Raw genomic sequence first — 13,357 nt, 5'->3', positions numbered from 1 at the left:
CAGAAACGGTTGTCGTATAACCGTCGTCCATAAAAATTTATTTTCAGGGGTTGTCTGAAACTACAAAAGTCTATTTAACTGTTTGTTATATGAAAATACATTTTAATGTTTAAAAAATATTTTTTATAGTGAGCCTTCTGTACCGTCGGTACTGCCCCACAGTTTAAGCAACTCGCACCATGCCGTACACGTAGAGCCGTGTGGCTGCAAGCAACCATCAGGCCATTAAACTACAGGTTTGGTGAGCGTCGTACGCCTGTACCTGCACAGCGACGACTTCTTTCCCTCGATGCTTGCGTCGCAATCGAATCGATATGATAGTATAATTGCATATGCAAAGGGAACGGAGAGTTGACTTGCATTGCTAGTTGCAGCTTCGCCTCGAACAAATGCGCACAGCTCCCTCCTACACATCTCGCAACGCGACAGCAGCGATGGAGGAGGCCGGGAGAAGGATCGAGAGAGAAGAGCAGCAGCGTGGGAGGGGGAGCGGCAGGGTTGCGGCCGTTGAGGTTGGTGGCGGCAGCGAGATCGAGATAGAGATGGAGGCCGCCTCGGCAGGTTGCGGGGTTTCTTCGTCGGGGCAGCAAGACCATGTGGAAGACGGCCTCCTGCAGGTTCGCTCTTGTTCTCCCCCTCCTATTTTACCTGGCCGTCTCGATCTCATTGTGTTGCAAGATAGGAAGAATGACGTATATTGTTAACAGTAGGCTACGGATAGTTCAGAGTTGGAGACAACTATGTATGTGTGGTTGCTTAGTTAGCTGGAGCATTTGAAGGTAGGATACATGATTTTAGTGCTACTAGAGTATAACGGATTAATTGCTTTGGCAAGCGAAAAGATAGGCGTGTATTGCGGTATTGCCTCAGCAAATGGCCATGCGACTATGCGAGCCTTTCGATTTTCGCTCCATGTTGTTAGCAATAAAATATGATAGATATTCACGTATTCAATTGATATAATTCACTAAAGGCCTCATAAGCACCTCCTTCATACTAATAACAAGCAATAAGTTGTGGGGGTACTCATCTGGGTATTTATTTCTCATAAGACTGACTTGTTCCTATTCATGAAAACTTTGAAAAGGGAAAACAAGCTTTGTAACATTTTAGAAATGTCCAAACTTGAAAGCAACATCCAAGTGAGAATGAAACACCAACCACCAGGCCACTTGGTAGCGAAATATTGACGCTATCAAGCCGATAAGATGGCTGTCAGTATGATGTCAATTGTGATATGTGCATAGCAAAATACTCTTCTTGGTTCTGTACTTCTAAACTACCTAGTATAGGTCTATGTAGGATTGAGAGTGACAATTAGAGAGGGTGAATAGGTGTCTCAATAATTTTTTTTTGAAATTGATGGTCTTCTCATATTCAATCACTCAACACACCTCTACAAGAAAATCACAACATAACGTAACACAAATACACAGCGGGAAAACTACACCTATCCAGAAAGTTCAGAGACTCCGGAGAAAGATAAAAAACCAAACTAAAAGATTCAACAAAAAATGGATCTCATAATTGAAATTAAACACTAAGTTCCACAGCAAACCAATCCGTAACTCATCTTTACACAAAAGTTAAATCTTAAGAAAAGATCACAAGGATCAATAGATGAACACCGGGTGAAGAATTTAAGACCCTGTCACATATGCATGTGTAAGTGAATTTTATACTTTTAGCATCAAGAAGAACAATCTCTCAAAGGTGTGAAAATTTCAGCTCTAAAAGAAAAATGAAAATCAACACCGAAAAGGAAAAACTTAAACCAAAGGCAAGGGAATCAAGATAGGAAAATTAGAAGAAGAGGAATTCAAGAATATGTAACAAAATAAACTTTATTACTCAAAGAGGTTAGCTCTATTTTAGGCGGATTATAAATATTTTTTTCTCAAAACTCTTACCTATTTATAGGCTAAGCATTCATCCTCCTCTCCTTTAAAACCCTAACACAATGCTCTCGTACGGGTTACAAAAGGACTCAAATGGCTGATTGCTCCTCTCTCATAGCCCTACCTCACTATTTATAGGTCTAGAAAATTTGATCTCGAGGTTTTCTAACTTTTTCCTAGAATACACCCTTCTTGTAGTACACTCTTACTTACCACTGAGTTTATCTTGGTCTATTTTCTTCTCCATTCATCGGGTGCCCTTGGCACCTTCACGACTTGACTTCATCTCTACACGAGCTTTACGTTGATGCCACACACTTTTTCAGTCCTCTTACGGTTTTAAAACCAAACCGCAAAACCCTAGCATGCTTCTCAAAACGTGACTGGCTGTCACTTGCTTCCACCTGAAGCAAAGCAATCTGATGATGACGCGTGTTCTTCGTCTTGCGTCTTAACTACCGGCAAGTCTTTCTTGCTCCTGATCCCTCAGGCCGTCTTTTCATTTGCACCAGCATCCTCTTCACTTAACTTTTTCAACACGTCGTCTTCATCCTCCGTTTCATGCTTCGCTTGACCTTTATGTGTACAGCTAGGATCATCCTTGACTCTGTCCAGTCCTGCTTGATCGTTCGGCATCAAGTACCCGTTTAGCCTCGATCACCCGTTGTCGACCGCCAAGTTCCATCTGTCACCTGCGCACCTTGAAACAAGCAAACATATTTTCTCCACACTCCAAAACATCTCCAAGTTAGCACAAATCAAAAACTTCAACTCAGAGCACATCCTGCGGAAAACATGAACACAAGATGTTCCGATGTGTTCTGCTCCTGAACGCCGGACCATCCAATGAGTGTAACACTATCTGTTTCAGAAAAATTTTACTCTCTGCAAGAAAAAGTTAGGTAAAAGCTTCCAATAATCTAATGTCCACCACCAGATAATTTGGCGTGTGCCAATCCACCTAACCACCCTTTTGTAACCTTTCTACAACACAAGGTCCGGCGCATTCTCTTGTGTTCACAAACTCAGCACTGGACTATCCGACGTACATAATCAAACTTGACGCCAAAAATCTCCTCTCTGCAAAAAATACTCCGGTGCTCTCAAAATCCATCACCGGACCATCCGATGTTTGCTTACATTTCTGCTTCAGCACTTCAAATGCTCCGGTGCTCACTTCATCATAACACCGGACTATCCAATGTGGTTAAAAATCCACACACCGGATGTTTCGGTGAGGCATAATTTCCTAGACTCTGAAACAGTTTGCTTTAATTCAAACATTGATTAGCTATAAACAAGATCATACCCAAACAAGTTCATGCCAACCAAAATTATTTCAAATCGAACGTTGCCAATGATCCATCATATATAACAAACTAAGACATATTTCAATTTGATTTCTCAGTCTCCAACATCCCCTCCATTTTTTTTTCCTTTTGCATTTGCATATGCTTGTACATCTAAACTTGAATTTACTAACGAAAATAGGTAGGAGCCTCCCCTCCTGACTTCCTCAGAGAGAGAGAGAGATTGCAAGCATCAGAGTAGCAAGAGATGTGCAAGCATGTCACGGCAAACACTGCTGGTCAAGAGACGATCCCAGGTAGATGAAGAAAAATTTTAGCCGCCACTGGCAGCCAGCATGCCCGCTCCCTCTGACATCTCAATCCTGCCCATGGTGCCAGAAGTTAACATCATTCTTTAAAGGGAATGCAAAAACATTATGAAAACATGCTTTAGATTGAGAAGGAACAACAAAACCTTGTTCAAGTGGCTTCTGTAGATACAACCATCACATACAACCCATTTATACAACCTCATTACAACCAAGTGTTTCTGGACCGTTGATTAATAAGTAAACAATGCTAAGTGATTTGAGCCATTTGATCTCTTGGCTGTAAAATGAGTTGTACAAATGGGTTGTATGTATAGTAGCACTCTTTGCTAATCAGTGTGCTTTTTTGCAGAGACCAACATGGAAGAGATTTCTAGCACACGCTGGACCTGGTTTTCTTATTTCCTTGGCTTACCTTGACCCTAGCAATGGTAAGACCACTCTTCTATCTTGGAAATATGAACATATGACACTACAATAAAGTTGGTTTCTCTTACACTTAATATTGGGTGGCATTTCCGAGAAATGCACTTCACTTTAGGTGGCATATACTCAGGTTTCCTTCTTTCTTTTCGGCTTCATTTCACTATGCCTCATAAATACATGCTCCACGTTGACTAGTACGTCCATTTTTGCCCATTTTGCCTTGATGAACTCAAACAATTTAAATCTCTGTTAGAGACTTCTGATTCAAATGGATGGACACAAATTCAAGACACAGTCACGCTGTGTTCCCTACAGCATAATTATTCTTTTTATTAGTAATTACGTATTGATTGGTTATATATTTGGAACAGTGCAGACTGATTTGCAGGCTGGATCAAGTCACAAATACGAGGTTGAGCTCCCAACTGTTCTTCTGCTGGTCAATTTTTAGTTTTCACTTCTAATGTCTGTTAGCCTATAACATCTCAGACCTACATGTTGCATCCTTTCCATAAGAATAAGAACTAACATGTAATTTTTTCCAGCTGTTATGGGTTCTCTTCTTTGGGTTCATTTTTGTGTTGATCATACAATCATTGGCAGCAAATCTGGGCATCATCACAGGTGAAACTACTCTTATTATTATCAAGCTGATGATACAAATGTACATTGGGGCTTGCCTCAGTACTCCAAAAAGATATACCTTAAAGAAAGTACAAACTCTAATGTGTAGGAGATGATCTGTGTAGAAACTCTCATTGATCTGTGTACCCAGGGCCTGAACTAAATGTTAATAAAGTCGACATCTGTGCATAGATTTGGAATTCAATTCTTTTATGATAAATTATTCAATGAGAGTTTCTTGTCGCCTATGAAATTGCATCCCCTAGGTTCATAGCTGTAGACAATGCGTCCCCTAGGTTGATGAAAGCTCTATGTTAATTTGTTCCTAATTTTGGAGATTCATAACCTTCTCGCCCTCGTCTTTGTTTTTTCTCAGAAAATATTATTTCTTGTTTCTCCACTGAAAGTAATATACACTCCAATGTTACATCGGGTCGCAACCCCTTGGTTCACGGCTTACACAATAAAAGTGATCCCCATCCACTCCACCACTAAGTCATTATAGCTCTTTTATAGTTTGTTCCTAATGTTTTGTGGATTCAAACAATGAAAAAGATAACCCTTCCAATATCTATGAATCAAGAAATAATTTTCACTTTTCACGAGTTAAAATTAGCTACATTTTTAATAGGAGTACCCCAAGCAAACCCCATGTTAGTTTCATATCTAACTTACAGTATATATAATTCAGGAAGGCATCTTGCCGAGCTGTGTATGTGTGAATACCCAAAGTATGTTAAGTACTGCCTTTGGTTGCTCGCTGAGGTTGGTGTGATTGCTGCCACTATACCAGGAGGTATTGAGTCTATCGCTGTTCATTTCTCCCTATTTTGGTTGCTTGGAATGTTACATGGAAAAATTTAATCGCATTCCTAGTTACTACGAATAGAATACTTACGGTCCATCTGTACTTATATAATCGGATGTAGTGAACTCTGGAATATTTCCTATTGATTCCCAAAGTGAATCTGCAAGGTGGGTTGTGTTTTTGCGGCAGCAAGTTCTGCCTTCTATCATAATTCTAGTTTTGTTATAGTTCCATATAAGCCGTAGGGGAAATCTTCTAAGAAAAACAGAGTTAACTCTTTCAGACAAAGTGAGGAAAAGCGTCCTAGGGATGAAAAACGTGAACTTATTCAGAGTGTTTGGAGCATGGGGTACATTTTTTCATGTCTACATGGAGCTAATTCTGGGTACGTTTTTTCATGTCTGATTCTTCAAGTGCCTCGATCCTTTGAAGGTTGTTGGTGTAACACCTTGGACTAGTAATTTATAAACATCAGATACATTGTAATCATCATAGATAACAATTTAGGTCAGCAATGGAAAAAAGACGAACCCAACTGTTTGGTATCGGTTTGATAGAGCCAGTACATTACTATGGCATTTCAGTACTTACAAATCATTTGCAACAGTTCATATGATTTTTTATGCCCCAAAAATATTGCTACAAAATAAAATGTAACTTTTGTACTTCGATGCTTCCAATCACTGTAACATTTGTTTTTTCTTTGTGTAGTTCTAGGAACCGCTTTGGCATACAACATGCTGCTCCACATCCCTTTTTGGGCTGGTGTTCTGATATGTGGAGCAAGCACTCTCCTGCTTCTGGGTTTACAGTGCTATGGGGTAAGATTCTCATTTCGTCATAAAACAGAACTAGCAATTAATAAAATCCACCATGATCTAAATAACAGAACTAGCAGTGATGATGTACATTTCACTGAAATAGACAAAAGAATGAGAAAACACTATTTTCTGTTATAGAGATTAAATAATGTAGATATGAAATAAGGGAAAGAATAACATAGCACTCAAAAAACATATGTAGTGCTTCAGATTATGTTAGCATATAAACTGACATGCACAACATTCTTTGATTCTTGAAGGCTCAGAAAATGGAGCTCGTTGGAGTTATTTTTATGCTCGTCATGGCTGCTTGCTTCTTTGTAGAACTGAGCACTGCCAATCCTCCTATGGGTGAGGTAATCAAGGGGCTGTTTGTCCCAAGATTGCAGGGAGTTTATGCTACATCAGATGCAGTTGCACTATTTAGTGCTCTGGTTATGCCGTATGTATTTGTAATTTGGGATTAAGCTCTAGTTCTGCAATATTAAAAATGCATCTCACTATATTTTGGTATAACGCTAGGCATAACCTCTTCCTACATTCTTCACTGGTGCTATCGAGAAACATATCATCTTCACCCAAAGCAGTCAAGGTAAATGATCGATATTCATTCGCTTTCAGCAATTAGAGCACTACGTCTCAAGTTAGAATTTATGGTGATCCTGCAGTACATTACCAAATTCTTGTACAAATTCTGAAGTTTATGTTTGTGCAACAAGAAGCATAAAAAGGAAAATAATGCGAGAGCTAGCTATTTAAAAAGGTAAAACATGACGCATTACATTGGACATCATTGTACACTATATCTCAGAGATTTTGTATAGTATAAATTACAAGGTTTTTATTTTGCAACCATTTATCGTTCAGTGTCACTTATCTATGTTTCTTTGCAGAACATTGACATAAGATTTTGCATTTACAATTTGAACCTTCTTTTATCCAGGACGCTTCCAAATTTTTCTTGATTGAGAATGCATTTGCTTTGTTCCTTGTGCTACTTGTTAATGTTTCCATTGTGTCAATTACGGGGACTATATGCGCTGGTAATGAGTTGGTTGACGACATCAACACATGCAGTAGTCTTACGTTAATTTCAACATCTGGATTCCTCAAGGTTAGTATCGATCCCAACATTGCGCAGCATTAGTCGTATACGTGAGTCATGTAGGAGAATGTTAGTTATTCAGTGTTGATCTCTACTATACTAATAGTAGATATCAAGGACATATATTAAATTAGCAAAACAAATATCACAGACGTGTGCTTCTTCATTCCTTTTTGCTCTTTTGATACATAATCAAATTTTCACTATACAGAATCTGTTTGGGAAATCAAGATCAACAATATACGGTTTGGCATTATTAGCTTCTGGTCAAAGTTGCACAGTTATCACCAGCTATTCTGGACAATACATTATGCAGGTAAATTACAAACAAAGACTATGGTAGCGATGTTAATTTGTTCTGCATATCAACAAGTTTAAGGCATATGAATTCATCGTATTATATGGCACGACCAACTACATATTATATACATTGAAGAAACTAAGGCATATATGTCAATTATACTGTGCAGAATATCATTTTACAATAAAACTTGACTCATGGTAAATGCATGTATAAGGAAAAAGTGGTGCACTATCATGTGTGTGTCCATGAGTGCCGCCTCAGTGTTCAAATATTTTTTTCCGAATCCGACACTCCGAATCCGAGTCGGATTCCGACACTTGTGTTGGATTCTGAATTGTATTTCGCGTGTCCAAATTTTCTTTACCGAATCGGACACCCGTGTCCATGTCCAGGTAATACTGGTGTCATGCACTTTGTTTTATACAACCACCTATTTTTCAATGAAATTGTATTATCAAAACTAATGGATAAATTAATTAAACATACATATGTGTCATAAATGTCAACTATCTAAAATCAAAATGTTGATTATACTTCTAATTTAAAATAGTGTAATTATTTTTTATAAATAAAATTGTCTACAATTCTGAATGACAATTGAAACAATTCATCCAAGCTCATTAGCTTTCTAGCTGAAGTGCACAATCATTTCTTGTCTATTAGATTAATTGCTCCTAATCTTTACTAAGTGAAAATTTTGCTATGTTGATCTGCTACAGGGTTTCTCGGGTATGAGGAAATGCATCATTTATCTTATTGCTCCTTGTTTCACCGTTATACCTAGTTTGATAATTTGCAGCATTGGTGGTGCCTTAAGTGTTCGACAACTTATCAACATATCTGCGGTAACTTTTCTAACAACTACCTTCACATCACACATGAATAAGAATAGTTCTGTAGAATTCTGGTAATTTATTTCTTCATCTTGCAGATCATACTGGCTTTTGCGTTGCCATATGCTCTGATTCCTCTCCTCAAATTCAGTAGCAGTTGTGCAATGATAGGACCATACAAATACTCAATATATGTAAGCTAACACTATCTGATTTCTCCATGGGATGCATGACAAACTAATCAAATGAAACATCAATTTTGTTACTAAAAATGATGAATATTTGCTTAAGCATTATTAAACCATGCTATTTGTACCTAAAATATTATGCATGGTGAATAAACATTACATAATTTTATTTTGTGAGAAAAAGCTAGATGTTTTTTATCCTACAAGGGTAATAAGTTATAGGACTCATCTCTAATCTAATTGCATCAGTGTTGTGGGATAGATTGTTGCATCAAATAGTTGGATTGTTTAGCTAAGATCCTAGTAATAAGTTATACTTTGCATATACTATGTCTACCGAGGGGAAAACATGCATACTATGTCTAATATTATGATGATCTCTCAATGTTTCCTTGGAGTGAATCATTGTGAAAAAAATAATAGTAATAAGAGCATGTATTTGGCATAGAACAAGTGTCTACTGTCGTTTGTGATACAAACTTTCAAAGGTCTGTTCTAATCCATCTACTATGAGTCTATGTAATATTTTGTTTTGCTTGTCGTATAGTTACAATAGATAAAGGTCAATTATACAGTAGTCTAGCATATTGCTATTAACCTCAGAAAATGCTCATCATGGAAGCAGTTTATGCCATAATCTGAAATCACCCATGAGCATAACTCCGTTGGAGAGGGGCATGGAATGTTCGAGTGCTTAGAAGGTTATATAAAGATCATGCCGCTTTATTCTTATGATATGCAAAACTTATATAGAGTTGGATAACATGTCTAGAATACTAATGTATTTCTTTTGCTATTAGGATTATGGTTTCAAGGCAAGGAAATTAACCTTGCTTTGACAATACCATCTCCTACAAATAGCTGTTACGGCATTGAAATTGTTAATGGCTATGCCCTAATAACCCCACAGAAGTCTAATACATTTAGGCATTAATTGCACCTATCAAGTTAAATTATATATCTGTACAATAACTATGTTTTCGGACTTGACATAAGGTCCTGGCAAGGCCAATGATCACATTCCAACGTGTAGCATATCCACATAAATTAGATACATATACCGGCAACAAGTAAAACCTGCTCTTCACACTTACTTTATTGAAATGAGTGACATCTCAAAATAAGTTTGTAGATTATGCTAAAGCTAGGGTGAATGTCAAATATTGATCATAACCTAAATTTTGTCTAAATAATTTCCAAGTGAATATGGCTCATATCAAGGTTCTCTACACAGTAAAAACTAGGTTATATCAAACAAGTCATGTAACTCCAAGGACTAAAGTTACTAAATCATCATTTCAGACATAAAAAAATCTTACATAGTTCATAGAAAATACGAAAGATGCAAAAACTACAAATCGTTACTTCTAGTGAAATTATAATCTTTGCCCTTCGCACTTACTTATAGTTACTTTTAGTAAAAAAAAATGATCAAAACCCAAGTAAGTGATAAGCATGCATAGGTCCCTCCCTAGCAAGCCTGAGCTAGAATAAGTTCTGGACATTCAAAATTTTATAGTTCATTAAATTTTCTTAAAAAGATAATGATTGGCACTTCAATTATAGTTGGTGTTAACTATGGGAGCGAAATATGAACAATTGCACAATGTTACTTTCTTCACATATGGGTGCTTAACAATGTTTGTACTAGGGTACTTGTGGTTTTAGACTTTTGGTCCTACAGTGACCCTCAGCTATATGATGTCATATCACTTTTCTTCCCTATCAACCAATATTGTTTAATTAGAGAGGAATATTAACCAGTGGAAGTTTATTTAGGTATCTAGAGGAAAGCAAGATGGAACTTCTTTACGTATTCACTAGAAAATTGCAAATCATTTTGTACGCTGGAAATCATGCAATGAAGAACTTTTACCTCATTGACGAACATCATCACTTTGTCTTTTGTTGTGCCTTTAAATATAATATCAATATAATATTCACATGTCAGTTAATGTCTTGCATATCTTAATACTATAGAAGAGTTTTTGTAATTAACTATTCTTACATCTGTTTCTGTCTTTTTTTTTAGATTGTCCGATTCACATGGATACTCTCTACGGTAATCATGGGGGTCAATATTTATTTCTTTTGCAATAGCTTCATCAATTGGCTTGTGCATAGTGAACTCCCAAGGATAGTGAATGCAATAATTAGCACCCTTATCTTCCCTTTCATGGCGGCATATATCGCGGTTCTAATCTACTTGGTTTTCAGAAAAGTTAGTGTTGCTAGTCCATTCCCCCTCAATGTCAGTTTCCTGTGAGACTGAAGTCGAAGAAGTACAAAGGCAAGATGATAAGGTTGATGATTTCTCTGTACATTGATATGTCTAGATGATGATACTAAGTATCAGTGAAATTCCTTCATGAACAAAGAATCAGCTCGTTCATATGGCATATATTCATGGACGGCATCAACCAATGAAAGATGTGTATAGCTATATATAATTTTATTGATAGTTGTTTTATCTATTGAAGATGGCATCTAGTATAACGAATTTATGTGCCCATGGCTGCTCAGATTATCTTACCTGGCCAATATGCTTACAACATATCTGAATGTGGAAAAATTTACAGTTCCCACGAGATCTAAACTGTTTCTTACATTTGTTACTTTCGGCAACATGGAAGCAATATATGCTATGGAATTCAAGTTTGTTGTTCGGTGAAATTTTGCCACTGAATGTTTCCCTGGTCCCTTATTTGCCATCCGTGGTATTTATTAACATGTAGGTCCAGACTGCAACCAAACCTAGTGATAGACACAAACAAATATTTTCAAACTTTCCAGTGGTTAATAAGAATTTATTATTTGTTCTTTTGTAGTTTCTGGCAGTGGTAGCAATTTTGCAGCCAGTGTCAGGCCCTTATAGTTTCTGGCAGTGGTAGCAATTATAAAATTTGATCGTTCAAGAAACATTGGCATAAAGATGAATGCTTTTGTTATGGACATGGGCCATAGTGGGTACCATATAGTAGCGGGCCTAAGCTAGATAGGTATTAGATTAGGGAGCTTTCAGATTATTACAAATTGTTAGGATTAGATCCAATCTATTAGATCTAATCTATTATTTACTTAGTGATAAAGTAATTCTCTATATAAAGAGAGGCAATCTATCAATAAAGGATAAAAAGCAATTAGAAGGGGAAATCCTCAAACTCTCAAGTTTATAATATCTCTCTCGCTGCGCCACCTCTGCCCATACCTGCCCCTTGGCTGCCGTCTCATGGTTGCTGGCGGATAGTCTGTAATGTTGGCAGTCATGCCACCTCCATTCGTTACGCCAATGACGTCTGCACCAACAATATCACTTGCACCGGCAATGTTGGCATCATTCTGTCCTCTAGGCGCAACCAAATCCTTGCATCATTAACCGAAAAAAATTTCTCCATCACGTATACCTCAACCATCATCAGCGATTGTCACAGGAAGGAAGTGGATGCAGTTGCACGCACTTTAGGCTCTTGCCCTGCAGATCATGAAAAGTCACTACCACTGACAACCACCATTAGACTCATCATCGAAAATGTATCAGAAGCTTGCTATCCACCGGTGTATCTCTCGCGCTGGCTTCACGCACTTTGCCGGCACTAGTCAGCTAGATGATTCCGAAGGAGAAGGTCACCGAGGTGGTGCCTGTTGTGGCACCATGCACCGAATACAACAATGTCTTGCTAGCCATGCGCGCTGTGACTACCTCACAAGATCCATGCCATCACAACCTGCTGCGTCCGCATTGTAGAAGTTCAAGGAACGGCAAGAAGCATTGCACACCTCTGCAGTAGCTACACTGCCTGCCACTCCTTCGACTCAAAAGTGGTGATGGACCATGACGTCGACAACACATCCCAACCACTCAACCACATCTTTTGCTTTATTCCACACATCAAAAGCTGAAGGGACCAATAACGACAATGGTCAAGCCCATGCCAATATTATAGGTTATCTGTGCAAGGGCTACGTGATGCAAAGCTGTTTGGTAACTTAGAAAAATGCACTTTTTGCAAAGATCGTGTGATATTTCTAGGATATGTGGTTTCAGCATAAGGAGTAGAAGTAGATGAATATAAAATTGAAGCCATTAAAAATTAGCCTACACCTGTGAATGTTAATCAAATTCGGAGCTTTCATAGTCTCGCTGGTTTTTATCGGCGCTTTGTTAAAGATTTTAGCACCATCGCTGCCCCTTTGAATGAATTAACTAAAAAGAATGTTGAATTTCGTTGGGGGAGGGGGGGGGGGGGAGCACAGCAAGCTGTTGATAAGCTTAAGAAATGATTAACTGAGGTACCGTTACTTGTTTTACCTGATTTCACAAAGATTTTTCAAATTGAATGTGATGCTAGTGGAATTGGTATTGATGGTGTTTTACTGCAAGAGGGTAGACCGGTAGCATACTTCAGCGAGAAACTGAAATGTGCCTAATTGAATTATCTGGTCTATGATAAGGAGCTTTATGCGTTAGTGCGAGTGCTAGAAGTTTGGCAACATTATTTATGATCTAAGGAGTTTATTATACATTCTGACCATGAATCCTTAAAATATTGGCATGGTCAATCTAAACTGAACCGTCGTCATGCTAAGTGGGTTGAATTCATTGAGTCGTTTCCTTACATTGTAAAATATAAGAAGGGAAAAGAAAATGTGGTTGCTGATGCTCTTTCTAGGAAAAATGTGCTTTTAAATCATTTAGATTTGCAAGTTCTTGGTTTAAAGAGTTTGCATGATT

The 13,357-nt window shown here is 37.8% G+C and overlaps 1 protein-coding gene across 1 annotated transcript; it reads left to right on the top strand.

Annotated features, from left to right (window-relative positions):
• The first annotated feature begins 235 nt into the window (after positions 1–235).
• On the top strand, positions 236–11,283 carry LOC133902009 (metal transporter Nramp4-like). Its single transcript, XM_062343581.1, is given in 14 exon segments — positions 236–617; positions 3,869–3,947; positions 4,314–4,354; positions 4,488–4,566; positions 5,258–5,362; positions 6,086–6,195; positions 6,456–6,637; positions 6,718–6,787; positions 7,139–7,309; positions 7,512–7,616; positions 8,324–8,449; positions 8,536–8,631; positions 10,658–10,867; positions 10,869–11,283. Coding segments are annotated over 14 exon segments (1,686 nt in total). The 5' UTR covers positions 236–389; the 3' UTR covers positions 10,953–11,283.
• The last annotated feature ends 2,074 nt before the right edge of the window (positions 11,284–13,357 follow it).

The sequence above is a fragment of the Phragmites australis genome, chromosome 2, assembly GCF_958298935.1.
Source record: "Phragmites australis chromosome 2, lpPhrAust1.1, whole genome shotgun sequence".
NCBI classification, from domain to species: domain Eukaryota; kingdom Viridiplantae; phylum Streptophyta; class Magnoliopsida; order Poales; family Poaceae; genus Phragmites; species Phragmites australis.
Note: the sequence above shows the minus strand (reverse complement) of the source record. Positions and strands in the feature narration are given on the sequence as shown.